At 44.3% G+C, this 20462-nt stretch overlaps 1 protein-coding gene across 1 annotated transcript in view; it reads right to left on the reverse strand.

The window, feature by feature from the left end:
- The window catches only part of PGM5 (phosphoglucomutase 5), a 284610-nt gene that overhangs the window by 77793 nt on the left and 186355 nt on the right, over positions 1-20462 (reverse strand). Inside the window, exon 7 of the mRNA XM_029613010.1 lies at positions 19353-19468. Coding sequence (XP_029468870.1) covers positions 19353-19468 — 116 coding nt within the window. The remainder of the gene's footprint in view (positions 1-19352; positions 19469-20462) is intronic.

Genomic DNA, 20462 nt, shown 5'->3' on the forward strand with positions numbered 1-20462 from the left:
CTCCTCACTAACCACCTGACTCAACAATTCCTGCACTACTTAAGCCACCCTGTCCAGTCCATGCCTCTTCATCAAGTCATTTTGGCTCCCTGACCTGACCACCTTGTTTTTTCTTTCTTGTCTTACCTTGCAGCCTAATCAGGCCTCTTGTCTTGCCCTGAAGTCTACCCAAGCTTCAGTCTTTCCCTGCAGTCTACCCAGGCTATCTGCCTTGGCCTTCAGTATAACCCTGTGGCCTCCCAAGCCTCCTTACCTCACTCTGTGGCCTCCCAGGCCTTCTTGCCTTGCTCTCTGGTTCCCTGGGTCTCTCTGCATTATCCTATGGCCTCCAGGCCTGCTAGGTTCTCCTTCTAGGTGCTCTGTTGGTCTTCCCTTTCATTGTTTCCTGTCCTTTTCTAGTCCAGTCCTGTTCAGACCTTGTTCTGTCTTGCACCACTCTCCAGTTCCTTGTCTGTTTCCCAGTCCTTGCCCTTGTCCCTGATTCAGCTTCTATTCCGTATCCAAGCCCCAGACTGTACTCTGTACCCAAGCCCCAGCCTGAGCCTGTATCTAACCTTGCCTGTCTCCAGCTCCTGCCATGCCTTCAGTATCAGCTCAGCCTCCAGTCTTGTCCGAATCAAGTTCCTGCCAAGCCCCAGCACTAGTCCAGCTTTCAGTCAAGACCAGTCATGATTTTTCCAAGAGAAAAGCCCTACTATCCCCCAGAACCCAAGGGGAGGGGGTTGGCTAGGCAAAAGACCAGTACTCATTCAGCCTTATAGTGCTGAACCACTTTTGTTGGAAGTGTATCCTGACTCTAGCCTAGCATCCCACGACAGAATGAAAAGGCCAACTATCACCAACAGGGTTCAGTACATCTAGCCAGCCTGGCAAGCCTTGTACAAAATTTTCTACTCATGACTGTTTCCCTGCTATAGCCAAATTGAACCAAATGACTTTAAAAGCTGAATCTACTAGAGAGAAGTTAGCTGCAGAATCCAGAACAATTATGTAGGGCTCAAGTCAGGCAATTGTTTTGTTTGATTGGAAATGTGAAACCTGCCAGCACATGAGGCTACCTTTGGAACCAGTGTGTAGATTCTGTAAACTTCCAAACCCAGAAACTAGCTTCTGGGAATGTTGCCAGGGTCAGATGGAAAACAACTTCTCTGCAGAGACCTGTTTTCTCTATGTGGCCCCTAAACCAACTTCCTCTTAGAAAACAACCATACCCTCCTTGAAAAGTACAATCAGAAATTGCCATGCTGATGTGAACTCTATTTTTCTAAAGGCAAAGTCAGCTCTAACTGCAGCACTGAAAGCCATTCCTGACTCAGATTTTTATTATGCTTGCCCTGTCTGCCAAATCTGGAGCCATCCTCTCTTCCCTAAATGCTTCCATTGTCTCTTCCTTAATCCTGCCAAGGGGAGAAGTAAAAAGTGTCAGGATGGTAATTTATTCCACAGAGATCAGCTTTAATCATGGAGTATTAAAAACCTCTCTCTGTTTGATTCGTGGACCCTTGAGCCGATCGGAACCGAAAGGTGAAATGCTGCAAGGTAGCAGCAGAGGCCCCGACCGGGAGGCGGCAAGGACGGAGATGTGGCTGGACCGAAGAAGACCCTGGGACGCCCTTTGCGACCAAGGGCTAGGCAAGGAAGAAGGGAACGGATGGAGCTGACACAGTGGTGAGGAAGTCTTCGCCCTGGAAGCCGAACCTCCCCCGAGAGGAGCTCGTAGGAGTCCGGCTGCTGGGACTTAGGAGATTCACCCTGGAAGCCGGAGTCCCCCCAGGAGGAGCCCGTAGGGACCCGGCCGCTGGGACTTAGGAGCGCCCACGGGGGCGGAGTCAGACGGGATCCAAAGTCGAGTGCCAGAGGGTCGTTGCTCACCAGTCCGGAGTCAAGTGCCAGAGGGTCGCCGCTTGCCAGTCCAGAGTCGAATGCCTGAGAGTCGTCGCTTGCCAGTCCAAAGTCAGAAGCCAGGGGATCACCGTGAGCCAAACCGGGGTCGGAAGCCAGGGAATCGTCGTAAGCCAGTCCAGAGTCAGGAGCCAGGAAATACCGTCAGCCAATCCGGGATCAGGAATCAGGAAGACCAGGAGAACACAGGATGCAGCAACTGGAGACAGGAAACCTGGGAACCTCGTTGCAAGGCAAGGAAGGCTAGTAACTGCAGGGCTTAAATAGCCCTGCAGCGTCTGACGTCAGGAAAGGAGGAGCCGTGCTTTCCCGCGCTGGGCCCTTTAAGAACAGGGCTCAGCCGCACGCGCGTGCCTAGGGGGCGGGGCTAGCCACGGGAGGACGCCGGCGGCGAAGAGAGAGCTGGCGCATGGCGCCTGAAGGCCCTGCAGGCCCGCGCGGGGTCGGAGCACAAGGAGGGAGCTGCGCCCGGGGTCCCGAGGGAGGAGAGGTGACCGAGGACCCGCGGCGGGGTGAGTGGCGATTCCGGGGCCGCCCCGGAATCGCAACACTCTCAAGCCAATCACATGGGTGTCTGCCTGCATGTAGGCTGCTAAAGAAGCTCCCAGCACAGGGGTTTTGAAAACCACAGATTAAGAACATAAGAAATTGTCATGCTGGGTCAGACCATGGGTTCATCAAGCCCAGCATCCTGTTTCCAACAGAGGCCAAACCAGGCCACAAGAACCTGGCAATTACCCAAACACTAAGAAGATCCCATGCTACTGATGCAATTAATAGCAGTGGCTATTCCCTAAGTAAACTTGATTAATAGAAGTTAATGGACTTCTCCTCAAGATCTCCTCAAGATCAAGATCAAAATTGTAGAGCATATAGAAAGACATGGTTTAATGGAACACAGTCAACATGGATTTACCCAAGGGAAGTCTTGCCTAACAAATCTGCTTCATGTGGATAAAGGTGAACCGGGAGATGTAGTGTATTTGGATTTTCAGAAGGCATTTGACAAAGTCCCTCATGAGAGGCTTCTAAGAAAACTAAAAAGTCATGGGATAGGAGGTGATGTCCTTGCGTGGATTACAAACTGGTTAAAAGACAGGAAACAGAGAGTAGGATTAAATGGTCAATTTTCTCAGTGGAAACGGGTAAACAGTGGAGTGCCTCAGGGATCTGCACTTGGACTGGTGCTTTTCAATATATATATAAATGATCTGGAAAGGAATATGACGAGTGAGGTTATCAAATTTGCTGATGATACAAAATTATTCAGAGTAGTTAAATCACAAGTGGATTGTGATACATTACAGGAGGACCTTACAAGACTGGAAAATTGGGCATCCAAATGGCAGGTGAAATTTAATGTGGACAAGTGCAAGGTGTTGCATATAGGGAAAAATAACCCTTGCTGTAGTTACACGATGTTAGGTTCCATATTAGGAACTACCACCCAGGAAAAATATCTAGGCGTCATAGTGGATAATACTTTAAAATTGTTGGCTCAGTGTGCTGCAGCAGTCAAAAAAGCAAACAGAATGTTAGGAATTATTAGGAAAGGAATCGTTAATAAAACGGAAAATGTCTTAATGCCTCTGTATTGCTCCATAGTGAGACCGCACCTTGAATACTGTGTACAGTTCTGGTCACTGCATCTCAAAAAAGATATAGTTGCGATGGAGAAGGTACAGAGAAGGGCAACGAAAATGATAAAGGGGATGGAACAGCTCCTTTATGAGGAAAAACTGAAGAGGTTAGGGCTGTTCAGCTTGGAGAAGAGACGGCTGAGGAGGAATATGATAGAGATCTTTAAGATCAAGAGAGGTCTTGATCGAGTAGATGTGAATCGGTTATTTACACTTTCAAATAATAGAAGGACTAGGGGGCATTCCATGATTTAGCAAGTAGCACATTTAAGACTAATCGGAGAAAATTATTTTTCACTCAACGCACAATTAAGCTCTGGAATTTGTTGCCAGAGGATGTGGTTAGTGCAATTAGTGTAGCAGGGTTCAAAAAAGACTTGGATAAGTTCTTGGAGGAGAAATCCATTAACTGCTATTAATCAAGTTTACTTAGGGGTAGATTTTATAAAGTTGCGCACGCGCGAACAAGAGTACACAGGATTTCAATAGATACGCGCATAGCCGTGCATATCCATTAAAATCTGTGGTCAGCGCACACAAGGCTGCCCAAAATCGGCAGCCTGAGCGCGACGAGCCGCACAACCTGCCTCCGTTCCCTCCTGCCTCCCCCCACCTTCCCCTCCCTTCCCCTACCTAACCCACCCCCCGGCCCTATCTACACCCCCCCTGCCTTTGTCGCGAAAGTTACCCCTGCTTGAGGCAGGCGTAACTTGCGTGCGCCGGGCCAGCCGCCAGCGCGCCATGGTCCGGTCCGGGGGCTGGTCCGGAGGCCACGGCCACGTCCCCGGAACGCCCCCGATGACGTGCTGGCCACGACAAGCCCCCCCGACGCGCCGGCCTCGACACGCCCCCCCGACGCCTCCCCGGAACGCCCCCCCAGGAAAGCTCCGGGACTTACACGCATCCCGGGGCTTGCGCGCGCCGCCGAGCCTACTCAACATAGGCTTGGTGCGTGAAGGGGGAGTTTGAGCCAGGTTTTCGGGGGGTACGCACGTAGCCCTTTGAAAATCTGGCCCTTAGGGAATAGCCACTGCTATTAATTGCATCAGTAGCATGGGATCTTCTTGGTGTTTGGGTACTTGCCAGGTTCTTGTGGCCTGGTTTGGCCTCTGTTGGAAACAGGATGCTGGGCTTGATGGACCCTTGGTCTGACCCAGCATGGCAATTTCTTATATTCTTATGTTCTTTTTTTGAACCCAGCTACACTAACTGCACTAATCACATCCTCTGGCAACAAATTCCAGAGCTTTATTGTGCGTTGAGTGAAAAAGAATTTTCTCTGATTAGTCTTAAATGTGCTTCTTGCTAACTTCATGGAGTGCCCCCTAGTACTTCTATTATTTGAAAGTGTAAATAACCGATTCACATCTACTCGTTCAAGACCTCTCATGATCTTAAAGACCTCTATTATATCCCCCCTCAGCCGTCTCTTCTCCAAGCTGAACAGACCTAACCTCTTCAGTCTTTCCTCATAGGGGAACTGTTCCATCCCCTTTATCATTTTGGTTGCCCTTCTCTGTACCTTCTCCATCGTAACTATACCTTTTTTGAGATGCGGCGACCAGAACTGTACACAGTATTCAAGGTGTGGTCTCACCATGGAGCAATACAGAGGCATTATGACATTTCCCGTTTTATTAATGATTCCCTTCCTAATAATTCCTAACATTCTGTTTGCTTTTTTGACTGCTGCAGCACACTGAGCTGACAATTTTAAAGTATTATCCACTAAGACGCTTAGATCTTTTTCCTGGGTGGTAGCTCCTAATATGGAACCTAACATCGTGTAACTACAGCAAGGGTTATTTTTCCCTATATGCAACACAATGCACGTGTCCACATTAAATTTCATCTGCCATTTGGCAGACCTTCCAGTCTTGCATATTCCTCCTGTAATGTATCACAATCCGCTTGTGATTTAACTACTCTGAATAATTTTGTATCATCCGCAAATTTGATAACCTCACTCGTCGCATTCCTTTCCAGATCATTCATATATATACTAACAACTGTACCAGTTCTACGCCTGGCCGGCGAGCTTTTTTATTGGCACATATGCTTCTGTATGGAAGCATTAGCTGAAAAGGAAAAACTAAATTGCTTTCACCCAGGGAAAGGGACGTGGAAGCACATTTGCTAAAGCCAGGGCTGGCAAAGTTTATTTACCAAGTTGTCTCTCGCACTCCCCCACACCACCTCTCCTCTCTCACACACACATTCTCTCTCACCGGCATCCCCCTCCCCTCATATAGGCTCCCACTCTCTGAAACCCACACTCAAGCATCCCCCCACCCACCCTCTCTTATCTCCCATGCTCTCTCTCACACCCTCCCCACCCCCCTCTTACCAACCATGCTCTCTGTCACCCCCCCCCCCCCTCACACACACATTCTCTCTCACCGGCATTCCCCCCCATGCTCTCTCTCACATCCTCCTGCTCTCTCTCACCCTCCCCGACACACATTCTCTCTCACTGGCATGCCGCAGGACCTAAGCCGCGGCGAAGATAAAGGCCTGGCGCGCCGTTTGCAGCACATGGGGGCCTTCCATTTTCACCTTGAGCAGAAAATAGCAGCGGAGACCCCGGCATGCTGCGAACGGAGCACGGCGAAGAAGAAGGCCAGGGCGCGTCAATCGCGGCACTCTGGGGCCTTCCCTTTTCGCTGCGAATGGCAAGCCGGGCCTTCATCTTCGCCGCGAACGGAGTGCGTGCCGCGGGACACGCTAGTGTTCCAGATGCCCAGTGCCAGGAAGATGTTAGTCTGGCTACCCAGCCCCTAAGAGAACCTGAGCCAGCAGTCCAGCCAAAAAGGGACTCTGTGCCAGTCGCCTAATGCCTGAGAGATATGGGCCCAGCCGCCCAATGCCCGAGGGACCCTGAACCAGCCCAGTCCCGGAGAAACTCTGAGATAGCATCCCAGCTCCAGAAAGGCTCTGAACCAACCATCCAGTCTCAGAAAGATGCCAGATTAGCCATCCAGTGCCAGAAAAATTCTGGCTCAGTTCCTTGGACATCCAAGGACATTAATTCCCTGCATCGGTGTCCGAGAGCCTCTGGTCCTACACTTCATGACAAGAGAAACCTTGATTCAGTGCGTCCATGCTCCAGAGAATCCGATTCTGTGCCTCTGCACCGCAGAGGACCCAAGTCCCTCCAATGCCTGAGGGATATTAGCACCATTATCCAGCACCAGAGGGGGTCTTAGCCCTGTACCCCAACATTCAAGACACATTTTTCCAACACTTTAGCACCCCAGAAAATCTGCGGTTTCAATATTTTCATGCAAGCAAACCTTCAATGTGAGATCACTGCCATAAAAAAAACACAGATCCAGTAATCCAGCCAGGAAGAGATTCAGCCACTGTACCTCAGTTTCAAAATGACCTTGACTCAGTACCTGCATACTAGACATGTAAAACCTCTGCCTCCACTTTGAACAGCCAAATTCCTACCCAGAGCCCCCATTGTAAATAGGACCTAAGAGGAGAGGGATTTGAAGGGCAGGATATTGATACGGTTTTGCCTGCTGTGCAGCTACAAATGCCCTGGCTCTACCTGCTATGATGCCTCCCCACCAGCAGAGGGCTCCAGTGAGCTCTGCTCCCAGTGATTTAACAACCTGACTCAGAAGTTCCTGCAGTACTTAAGCCAGCCTATCCAGTCCATCAATGCATCTTCATTTTGTCACTTTGGCTTCCTGACCTGACCATTTTATTCTTACTTTCCTGTCTTGCCGTGCGGCCTACCCAGGCCTCCTATCTTTTTTTGCCAAGTGCTCAGGCCTCCTGTTTTGCCCTGCAGTCTACCCAGGCTTTCTGCTTTGCCCTGTGGCCTCTGTTGGCTGTCTCACTCTGTGGCCTCCCAAGCCTCCTTGCTGTACTCCCTTGCCCCCTGGAACTCTCTGCCTTACTTTATGGCCTCCGGGCCTGCTAGGTTCTCCTAGCCACCCATGTGGCCTGTTTGGCTTCTCTATTCATTATTGCTTGTCCTTGCCTAGTCCAGTCCTTTCCGTGCATAGTCCAGTCCTGTTTTGTCCAGTCTTTGTTCTGTCTTGTGCTATCCTGTCCAGGTCCTTGCTGTTTCCCAGTCCTTACCTTTGTCTCTGGTTCAGTTTATACTCTGCACCCAAGCTCCAGCCTGTACTCTGTACCCAGTCCTCAGCCTGACCCTATATCCATGCCCCAACCTAAGCCTGTATGCAGTTCCCAGCCTAAGCCTATATCCAACTATGTCTGTCTCCAGCTCCTGCCACGCCCTCAGTATCAGCTGAGCCTCCAACCTTCTCTGTATCAAGCTCCTGACAAGCCCCAGCACTAGCCCAGAAACTACTTGCTGGATCAGACGCAAAGAGTCCATAAACAAAACTGTAAATGTAAGCAAGGGGGTGGGAATCAGAAAGCTACAACTCTCCAGAAGTCAATGCTGGCAGGCTGATGGGGGCCACTTACTGTCCAAGACGGCCTCGGGGAGGTAAAAGGGGGCTGGATGTCCGGCCACAGCCTCTTTAGTTCTGGTAGCTGTTTAGATTGCAGCAAAGCTTGGTGGTGGTAATACCTGAGAGGTGGGAGGGCCTAGCAGTAGAATTAAGAATGGGAACTTGTATGCTCATCTACCCAGTATAAGTAGGAAGACAACAAAAAAAAACCCAACTTAGATATGGGGCAATATCCTACACATCAAGCCTCTACAGCTGGCAGCTAGAATATATCCTTAAGAGTGTAGATAAGAATAACTGGGCAGACTGGGACAGTTGTTCCTTATCTGCCATCATCTACTATAGAGATCAAACAAATTAATTAAATTAAATATGTTAACAATCACAGGACTCTTTTTGGAAACTGATAAACACCAAAACTTTGTAAACCATTGTGATGGCGAAACCGAACGACGGTATATAAAACTCGATAAATAAATAAAATAAATAAATAAATAGAGAAATAGATAAATAAATGTTGCTGTGTTAATTCAAACCTGACAATTTAACATTGGATGTTACTGGGCTCACTGAAGTCACAAATGGGAAGATTTGTCAATCTAGGCAACTCTGTTTCCTTAAACCAGCTTCTCAATATAGAAATGAACAACTGCTCACATCACATAATATGCAGAGAGAAAGATTTAAGAAAGCATAAGCATCTACAGTAATACGGCTTAATGATGCATAGCTGAACGTTGGCGGAATGTGAATTAGCACAGCCTCCAAGGCTCGCTCCTCAGGACCCTCGACCAGCTCTGCTTTTTACAAAAGCCATATTTTTGCAAAACTGGTCCAGCTCTTAGAAGCAAAGAATGCACGTATAGCTCAGGAATATTCCTTGCTGATATCTTGAAAACCAGAGCTAGTTTAAGGTCTTGAAGATCATTTGAGAAACCTGTCACAGAGCACATTTTTTTTTGCCTGTACAAAAATTACTCCAATTTTACATTGAACCCAATGGGAAACTTCCATTAGAACAAAACTGAAAATTCTGCCCCTCTACAAGTTAGGGTTGCTCAACAGGATCACGCAGTCATTTCCACAGCAAGAGAAAAATGCACATTGAAGCATTAGAATTGATCCCTTCTGCTCAATCAATTCCTGCAAAGCAACAGCTTAGTCGCTGTTTCAATTTGCTGCTGTACCATGAACTGGAAACCTAGTATCAGACTTTTCCATTTTATCAGCTCTGACAGGTCCCTTTATCCAATATTTGTTCCTACATTTAGCCCCCAACTCAGCCAAACATCCACCTACTGATCTACTGCACGTTACTGTTTATATGTTTACGTATTGCTCTTCAACCTACCCTTCCCTCAAATGGTATCGCGTGCTATCGCATTCTATTGCGTCCCCATTTAACTAGTTATATTACCAACTCTACTTTTTACTTTTACTGACCAAAACTGTTGCACCAAACTGAGCTTAAACCACTGACCTTACTTTGGGTGAACAATAGCTAAAAAAATGCAAGTAATAAATGCCAATAATACATAAAAATAAATAATCATAAACTTGTATGAAGTTTTTCCTAAACAAATATTAAAATGTTTATCCAATGATGAAAGGACACTATCAATTGAGAAAAAAAAATCACATCCATTAAGATGTAATGATTAGCATTTTCCAGTTTTAATCGGCAACCTAGAACAGCTTTTCTTAAGAGATGCGCATGGCCGATGCAAAGGTATTAGGTGCCCTAGGCAAAACATAAGCATTGCGTCCTACCCTCCAATTAACATTTTAGGAACTTAGACACACCACCCCCTGAGATTCTGATAATTAAACTCAACAATGATGATTACCCCACTGCCACCCCTCCGAGAATGATCCTGTAAAAACACATAATTGGGTGAAAGCATACAAAAGAGGCGGAGTAAATAGCACACACATATACAGCAAATGCGACGGAGCTAATGCGTGGCGGTCATCAGTCACTGGTCAATACATCTTAATAGGAAAACCTTTTATTGTAGGTACAGACACATCGGTGGTATACATTAATCAAAAGTATCTTGATAGCGTAAATACAAGGACCCCGACACCGCCATGTTTCACATCAGGGCTGCGTCAGGGGGACCAGACACTGTATATATCTTAGATCAGATGCTGTTAGATGTAAATGAACTGAAAAATGACTGTGAAAGTTAGATACGGGTCTTCACTGTACTTGTGTAGGGCGGCAGATATAGAAACAATGTCTCAGTGTTTATCAAAGGATTGAATACAAAGTACGAAGAACATCAAATAACATTAATATCGAAGGGTTCAGGTGCAAGACCGCAGAATGAGCCGACCGCGACACAGAAAGAGGGTTTCAAACCTTTAAACAGCGAACTGCCATGGAGAGCGATGAAGGCTTAGAGGATTATTAGAAAAACACTGACCCCAATTTAAGGAGGGATTCTGACGTATATAAAAATTTGAAAAGGGTCAGAATGACCACATATGAATTGGGTCGTTCTGACCCTTCCATGTCTATCTCATCCTGGAGTGAGGGAAATTCAGACTCCATCTCTTCCTCTCCCTCTGGCTCTACTGTCTGTCCTACCTCAGGCGCTAAATTTCCAGTTTCTGGATGGGGCCCCTCCCTTGGCTGAGTGAGCATGCTCTCAATTCGTTTCACCTGGGTTGCTATGGAGATTGGTGTTCCCGCCCTCTCTGCACTCAGGGTTTTCTGGGTCTGCATTCTACTGGTGTGGATCTTTCCCAAGAATCTTGCAAAAAGTAGTTCTTCAATAAACTTTCAGAGGTCCATATTCAAAAGCATTTAGCTGGATAACTTCAAAGTTATCCAACTAAATGAAGATCTGGGCACGTATCCAACTAGATTCTAGTCGGCTAGAATCTAGTCTGGTTGGACCAAGATATTGTCCTGATAAGTCTGGTTGGGCCAAGATGTTGTCCTAAAGTTAGCCGGATAAAGTGCTGCTGCACTATTGAATATACCTCCAAAGTTAGCCGGATACGTTTATCAGCCTAACTTTGCTATGCAGACAGTGACTGAATATGGACCTCTCTGTTTTCTAGGGCTCCTTGGTATAGACCTGGCTCTTCCTCTTCAATCACACTCTCTAGAGAAAGTCAGGGGTGAGGGGTTTACCTCACCGCAATATATATATGCACACACATACGCACAATATGTTTCAGAAGTCATGTGGCAGTGTCTGATTTTTGGGTGGGTAGACTGCAAATAAAATCAAGAAATACATACATTTATAAATTAAAAGAAATCCATAGGACATTGGCTAAAGGCGATCACTGAAGTGGCTGACTGGGATGAATTAGGATGTTTCACCTTACTACTCACACATTAAAAAAAATAACAATGACATAGATGCCCTGCATTACCAAACACTTTGTGAAGTAACACAAAACCCTGCAAAAAAACGCACTCAGAATCTATATAGCAGAATTGCCATATCAAAATAGCAGTATTGTTCTGTTGTGCCTGCAGCTTCTCTTTGGTGGGCCCCCTACTCACCTCCCAGAAGCTGCCACTCGAGGCAAGCACCAAGTTTGCCTAACGGTTAAGTCAGCTCTGGAGACACATCAAAGGGGCAAGGAATAATGCTTGCTAGGGAAAGGAGAAGTAGGTGATAAAGCAGCTGGAAGAGTCCATCTCACTGGCTGCTGAACACCGGAAGAAGCTCAGCAAACCAAAAGAGGTGACAGAGCACAGAAGAGCATCTGTGCATAAAAGAAACACAAGCAGGGTGTGGCAAGGGGATGGCAAAAGTGCAGCATTGACTGTCCCTGTGGTGGTCCATCCTGCTCTTTGCTAGGTAGCAAATTCTTCTTATTTAGAATGGGAATTATCATACAAATGTGACATTCTATGAAAAAAAAATGAATGGATAATTTCATTCAATTAAGGCCAATCTAGATTTTTAAAAAACATGGCAGGAAATATGATTTCAAGCCATTCCCCTTGGTAAAGTTTGTGCAGATGAGAGCTGGGAGATCTCCTTAGCGAAAATGTGGTAACAGCAAGGAAGGACTGAAAGTAGATTATAATTTGTGTAGGCAGGGGCAACCAGGCAGACTTGGTGAATCAAATCTATTGATATCAACAGGCAGCATAATCTGCAAACAGCCTGCTTAAGGGAGTTATCAAAAACATGTGCAGGTTACATCAACTTTCGAAGAGGACTTATGTGCATAATTCCACTTTGAAAATTATCTGAAATCATCAGCACAAAACTCACCCACACAAAGGTATTACGCCTGCTCTTTGTAGAGCGTTACTTCTCCATTGCTGATTTACATGCATATTTTTTAAATCAAAAGCATACAAGCAAATCCCAACTCTACCCAATGGAATGTCTATCCTTTGCACACTTAAAAATATGCTCAAAATCAGGCTACATTCATACTTTTGTGCACACAATTTTATAATCAAGCCGTTTAAGCCCATAAACCCTTGTTCTATTCGTGTTAATGGCTTGGAAAATTATCCCCTATGTTACTGTGTTACAGATATGTCAGCTCCATTTTGGATGTCACGGTGGCCTATGTCATTCTGTGCACCAAGTATCTGTACACTTTACAGGAGAGGCGGGAGGTGCGATGAGGTTTCTATAAGATAGCTCTGTTCCCCCATTGTGATTAGGGCTATTGATTACATTAGGGTGAGCTTAGTCCTTTTCCAGATCCCAGGAAGCCAATTCCCAAGACTGTAAGGCATTTCCACAACCAGAACATGCAGGCATGCTCTGTGCCCACCAAATGCTGGTGATGGATGCGGCAGCCAATCTTTCCTGGGTCTATACATCAAGGCAGAGTCCCCCACAGAATTACATGGGTGGAAGGGATCTGACAGATGTTGTTCCGCTCTGTAAGCAGTGTCTGTAGTGTTGTTTGTGAATGATCAGTTGTCCTTGTTGTGTGTTTGTTGGTGATAACTGTTATCCAGTGCTTCAGGATCCTTCTCGGTTTCTTTCCCAAACAGCTAGGACAGTCGCTGCTGCCTTTGTCTGCAGTGACCCTTGGGTCACTCCTCATCATACCCAAAATATTACTAACCGTCTGCTGACAAACTGCAACAGCCACTGAACAGAGCTTTATGGCATTTCTATAGCTCCAGGATAACCTGCCAAGGGGGTGTGTGTATTGGGGGGGGGGGGGGGACCTGGGAAACACAGTCCTGTGAGAAGATTTCAGAACCTCCTCTCCTTTTATAGCAAAAGAACCTATTTTATTAACAGATCTAAGCAGAGAGGAAAAATAAATCTGCGACTTCTATTAAACTGGGGGTTTGCATTATTTCCTAAGTGTACAGCTGGCTCGTGTTGCCTAGCCCTGTGACCACAAAAACAAAAAAATTGAAATGCTGTAAACCTGGTATGCCTATATGTCAGTTATGTACAAAAGGAATGAATGTTTTCTGGCTTTTAAGAAGTACATAAGGAGGTTAAATTATAGTTTAGCCATTCAAGTTTCCATTTATGATCTCTGCTTAAATCTAGACATATGAACCTCAGTTCTGCAAGATGCCTCAGCTACAGAAATGAGCAGATATTTGGAAATATTCAGACTGCAGCGTTTTTTCTCAGAGCGAAGGAAGGATATTCAGGCTGGCTCCGTCCTGCACAGATTTACTCCTGTGCCTGACTATACCTGCACATCTCTGGATGTCACAGAAGAGAGGCCATGCTGCGTATTCAGACCCTCATTATCTAAGCTGCAGAGACAGGACACGTTGCAGAGAGGCTCGGACTTTGGGAGAAGAATGGAAAGAACAGTTATCACTGCAAGGGCGACCCCTGCTGGAAGAGAGCAGAACTGAAGGGTTGTTTCAGGGAAAACATCCTTTCCAATCCCGTGATGGCAAGAGGGAGCCACTGTTTGGAAATGGATGAAATGACACACTCAACAAAAAAAAAAGAGAAGTGACCAAGATGTCATCTTCTGTGTGGTTCGGCTTCCTCTGAGTCTTTATTTAAAATTCTGCTTATATTTTCCACTATGACTATGGGGAATGGAAAGGGGCTTTGAGGAAAATGGTCCCTAGTACAGGGACCTTAACGCCAGCAAATATCAATTCTTGAAACACACTTAACCAGCCTTCTATGACAACAGAGACTGGCTTGGCTAGTTCTGGGGCCACTAGCCTGCCAGTGGCAGAGGTTTCGCTCAGCCCTGATTGCTGTTCAATTCCCAAGCCTTTTTGGAGGAGAGGATGCTAGGCTAGATCAATAGAAGAGCTGGGTGCTTTTGCTGCATCATCAAATAGTGCCTCACTGCTCCATTCCACCAAAGGAATGCAGTTGGAACATGCTTGGGAGCTCCTGGATGGAGCCGGTGCAGTTGATTTTGAGTCGCTTGCAGGAGGTGATGGCCTGCCGTGAACTCTATTGAATAAACCTCCTGTGGTAACCATGGACAGCATCTGGTTAACAATGGCAGCTAACTGAGAAAACTGTTTCTTTTTTGGTTATCCTTACATTGGACATCACGCCAAATTTCATAGGCAGGAGGAACACGTTTCTCTCTGTGAGGATAGGCTGAACGCGTTGGGATCTTCAGCGGGCCAAGTTAAAGAAACTCAAGGAAATATTATTAAAGATTTAACCTCCTCATCTCAAAGAATTGAAAACTTGGAAAACTTTGCTAGGTAAACTTAATTTTCCTGAGATTAAATTTCAATCTCCCTCTGAGCTTTTCAAAATATATTTGAAGGAGGTGTTACAGATCTCAGAAGCTGCTCTCCTTCCAATTGGGAAATCTATTATCTTCTTATTTCAAAGAAAGAAGGGTGGCCCGGTAGAAGCTTCTATTGATTTGTCGGGTTTTTTGGAAAAATCAAAGAGGACATTTCTTCTAGAGTGGCTTTACTTGTATCATTTGTGTTTTTACAAGACCGTAATAACGTTTTCCATCTTTACTTTCGTAACTGGGAAGCTCTGTTTATGGGGCAGAAACTTTAGATTTTCCCAGATCTTGCAAGGGTTAAACCAGAACACAGGAAAAGGTTTTTGGCCATGCGGTCGGAGATTTTGTGCATGGGGGTTACAATGTATGGTTCCACACCCCTACAAATGTATACTGGTCTTAAATGCTGCAGAATTTCTTTTTTATGACTCTCAGCAATTGAGAGAGTTTACAGCCTCTAGAGGAAGAAACATGTCATAAACTACATGCACCTGAATCATCACATCGTAAGGAATAATGTGAGCTATGCATTCTATTTAGAAGTATAGGCCTCTTTATTTTTTTTGTTTTCTTTGTTTAGACTTGTAACAGAGTCTTTTTCTGCTCTCTTCCTTGGATAGTGGGCTAACATAATCTGCGTAATATTTGCCTTTTCTTTGTAACCGGAAGTTATTTCCTTCTTTTTATTTCTTTGCAACAAGCCTACTTTTCTTTTCAAATATATTTTGTATTTGAATTTATAAAATTGAATAAAAATAAACTTAAAAAAAGATTAAAAAACAGAAAAGGAAAATCTTGCCATTGCCCAATTTAACATCCATTTTGTTCATTTTAAAAGGGAGAAAGTTCTTCCTAATTAGATGTGGTATAGATTCAAAATCCAAGGGTACTTTTCTCTGAGAGTCAGGCACCTTTGTTTTCAAATTTTATTTTATTTTTCTCAGGAATTTATCAGTGTTTGTTACCACAAGAACAAAAATAATATTTATCTGGAAAAACGATGAGTCATTTTTTTCCCCAGATTTCACCCATTTTTTTTTGTTCTTCTTGTAATAGACACTGATTAATTCCCAGGAAAAATAAAATAAAAATTGAAAATGAAGGTCTCTGCCCAGGGGCTTGCTACCAATTTTCAAAGGGAAAGTATGAGCACACTTTGCTTTTGAAAACAGCCCTGGAAAACAGCTCCCTCAGAGACCCGCACCTGCTTTCTGACAGGTACCTTGCCTCTGGAAAATAATATGCGCAGATTTGAAAATGCAATCTATGCACTTTATTCATGTCTCCCTACCTAGACACACACCCCCTCCCCACCCAGGCACAGTCTAATTCTTATACGGCTAAAAGCATATATGCTGTTGATAACCCTTGGATATTTTTACCCAGGTAAGGCCAGGTAAGGTTTTCAAACTGCCAATTTCCCAGGGTAAATAGGCATTTACTCATGTAAATGTGTGCGTTTTTAAAATTGTCTTTTTTTACCCATGGGCTTTCCACCAATTCTCAAATCAAAAGTACATTAATAACTATTCCTTATTTTAATAGAGTTAGTTGTTACTATTTTATAAATGTATTGTATTTACTATATGTTATGATCTCTGTAAACCGTTGTGAAGGCACGTCTGATGTGACGGTATATAAAACACAATAAACTAAACTAAACTAAAACATTAGGACTGTCACTCGGCCACATGCCATGGGTACAAAGTGCATGAGGTCACTGGTACCGGCTCTTTCTGCTGTTAGAAGTACGTTATCTGGATTTGAAAATGCTGCCGGCCTGTACACTTTTCCTCCCATGACCTAAACTTACCCCTAAGAGTGCCTCTACTTGATGAGGCTAAAAACAGGCCCATTGTGGGATATCATACTAACGTTTATCCACACTGAGGTGGGGCCAGTTTAGAAAGTCGATTTATTAGGCTGAAGCACATATACCCATGAAAATCACTTTGGAAATTTACAATTACAATTTATATTTATATCCCCCTGTCCTAAAGAGGCTCAAAGGGACCTACAATAATGTAATTGCATCACATATAAACAGTACAAAAATACAGCTCCAATATACACTTAATTACATTAACTTCATCCTTATTATCATCTTTCCAAAAAATTCTTCTCTCTCACAAAAGGGCAGGAGTAGGCGTAACCCCCTCAAACCCCCCTCCCAAACGCACACAAAAGTCTCCCACAAAAACGGGTTGACATAAAAATCCTCATAGGTATCTCACACCCAGACGCTATGTCTCAGTGCTCCCAGAAACTCCCAAAAAGGCAACCCCCTTTGATTCGCCCAGTGCCAGTCCAGCTCTTTAACCCCACTCCTGGCCACTATGTCTCTGCATGGTTAGGGCTAGCAGTGACCTCATATAAAATTCCCTAACTTGTGCATACTTGGGGACTTGAATTTAGGCCTCCTGTCTGTCAGAGACAGCAGTGAGAGGCACCATCACAGGACTGTTGGGCCAAAGTTGAGATATGCTTGAAAATGCGATGACACTCTGCTCTCTGGAGTTGGTCCCTTCACACATTCTTCTAATAGGAAAGAGGGGTTTGCTTACAGGGAGTTGCTTTAAGTGTGAAAAACGGGGTTTATTCATGGTTCAAAATAAAAGTCATGTACTCAGACAAAATCCCTCACCCACATCTCGTTTATTAAAAATGACCAGATAACTCAGTCAACAGAGACAGCAAAGTTAGTTCTGGTTTTTAGCTCACATATGAAAGAAATCTGGGGATTGCAGTTCCACTTTTCTTTACACAGATCAGGTTCTATCAAAATAGTGCCCAACATGGGGCCCAACTGTTGGAGAGATTTGAGAACATCATTGTTTATGAACGCATTTTCCCAATATTGAGGCTCTGTTTGTTGCAGAGGGAAACATGGCTGCTAGATAACTATAATTTCAGTCTTTGACAGGTTTAAGACTAGTTTATTGTGTGTAAGCCAACTTCTTATAGTAGATAAACACAGAGAAATCATAGCAATTGTCTCAGGCCATGTGGAACCCATAGGAATACAAAATTGTATATCGTCAGCATACAGTCGGAAGCCCTCACAAAGGGCAGCCAAAAATTTACAAATTGGCGCTAAATAGGTATTGAATAACAGCGCTGAAAGGGAGGGGACTCCTGTTTGCACTAGAAACTAGTTTGAAACTGAATTCCCAATCCTGACCTTTTTGTTCTTACCACTCAAATAAAATTGAAACCAGTCTAAAACAATTCCAGAGATGCCAAAGTCTTTCAGCCTATACAAGAGAAACTTGTGGTCGACTGGATCAGAGGTCGATGAAATATAGAGCATGATCAAAACATAACTCCGGCCGCTGTCAACTCCCCTCCTGATGGCATCAAAAAGGAAGAATAGCAAAGTCTCTGTACTCAGGGAAAGCCAAACTGAAACTGATGTCAAATCTGATGAGTCCCCTACAAAATCTGCCAACTGCTTTCCCACAACAGATTCAACAATCTTTGCCAGAAACGATAGAGATCAGATTGGTCAGCATCAGAGATTATTATCTAAATCATTTTTAGTAGTTAAAAAGTGTATATGACTATACATAATTGGTTAACTGAGATTCTGCCTGATTTGAACACTTGGAGGGGCTGGGATGGCAGATCTGCTAATATAGAATATATGTCAGCCAGGCATGCCACATTTTGTAAAATCTGGAAACCTTATTTAAGGGTTTTGCCTGAGGACTACAGAAAACATAGATATATTTTTGAATTTAGGACAATATGGCCGAATGCATGTTAAACAGTGTTTAACACATGATAAACAATATATATCACACGATATAGCCATTTCACAGCAATATCAAGCAATAGTTGCAATATTATGTGATATTTGGGCCGAAACCCACCCTTATTACAATAAACTGGTCTTAATTTGGGGCACAGCCAGTGCTGATCCAATAGGCATGCTGCAGAGGCATGGCCAGCTCTCTTTAGTATCCAGGATAAATATGCTCTGACTCCCTGGAGAGCCAGCAGCCTCTGTAACTCAGTTGCTGCCTGCTCCTAGCCTGCAACTCCTAGGGCAGAGGGTTCAAACCTTGTCTACATGGACAATACTGTGTCTTCAGATAATAGGCTGCAATTCATGGTAGAAGAATTCCAGTGCTAAATAGGAATTCAGGTTCCCACAGAGCAATGAGAAGGCAGAATCAACAGTCAGCAAAAAGGCTAATGATGCAGGCAAAAGAAAAACACAGGATCCATATTGATCTCTGTAGACCATTGCGATACCCATCTAGTGATCTGATAGCAGTATTGCTTAGAGGCTGATGGGCCGGAGAACAAGGATATGGTTCCCTATGAGGGACAGCCTGCTACAATCAGCTGCGATTAAGGTAGGTAATCACAAACGGCAATTACAAGAATCTCAAGCTAGGCAGAAGGCAAACCATGACAGAGGAGCAAGAGACCTGAGACACCTCTGATGAGAAAAGATGGTCTGGGTTCATTCACATAATAGTTACATGAAAAAAAATGGCAAAGGGCCATTGCACAACCCCTACAGTGGGACCGGGGGTTTTATGCAGTTGTCATAGATGCCACAGAAGCTGAGCTGTAGTCACTGAACTGCTCCCTCTGAATCATAATCATTCCATCTTCCTGTAACCAGATCAATGCATATAGAAAATACTTCCAAGTGTTCTTACTGTACCTGCACCAAAGCTCTCTTCTCCACAGAGTGAGCATCTGCCAGAATCCATTAGATTGGCAAAGAACCGCCAGCCAGTCGGGGTTTCATAGACAGGAATTTTCATAGACTTTGCCACCCTACAAGAAGCAAAACATGAGACGACAATCATCACAACTATTCACTTTCTTTGGAACATAGGAAACTGGTGTCAGAAGTTACTTTGCCAACAATGTGATCTTGCAGTTAAAGATATAAGGTCCCAGGACAAATCTTCCTGCCCTCTGCTCTAGAAGGAAGCGCGGAGAATGCCGTATCACAGTGCAATAACGTTTCTCATCTAGAGATAATGGTGCAGTATTTGACAACAGTCAGAACTAGAGCCGGACAGACATTTCTTAGAAAGTGAAGCTGTGGAATAAATCCTACATAGGGACACAGATTTCGGGCATAAGCTTGTAAAAAATTATGTAAGTGAAGAATTAGAAAAGAAGGCATGCTTTTAAACAACAGTTGATGCCACGTCATCCCCAACAACCACTACCAAACAGATCTCTAACTCCGCACATAACCTACAAATGAGAACACTTAATAGTCAAATCAAACAATAGCTGTAATATTGTCACAAAAATAAGCCATTTTTGTTTTTACAAAGTTATAAGTCTATACTTTACAAAACCATACTTCGCTGTAGTTTTACAATATCTTAATGTAAAGATAGTGTGACCTGTTATCACACTATCTCACTAGATATTATGTAAACCGATGTGATACTCTTGGGTGAATGTTGGTATAAAAAACCCCAAATAAATAAATTAAATAAATAAATAAATAAAAATGATTTGTGAATATTTCTACTATTACCAATCCTCCTATTACTTAATGTGCAATGATAAGACTGGCCTAGACTGCCACAACCAGCCCACAGCAAAACCATTTATCAACTGTTTGTTTATCAAATATAATGCATTCACAAGTATAATATAAAATTCCAATGCAATGCTATATGTCTTCAATACCCAAGGCACACACTTATAGCAGTGACTCCCTAAAAGATGTAGTTCCTTTCAGAAACTATAGCCTTCAATTGAAAGCAGTGCGGTTAGTATCTATATACACCTCAGTCTCAAATAC

Source organism: Rhinatrema bivittatum, chromosome 1, assembly GCF_901001135.1.
Source record: "Rhinatrema bivittatum chromosome 1, aRhiBiv1.1, whole genome shotgun sequence".
In the NCBI taxonomy this organism is placed as follows: domain Eukaryota; kingdom Metazoa; phylum Chordata; class Amphibia; order Gymnophiona; family Rhinatrematidae; genus Rhinatrema; species Rhinatrema bivittatum.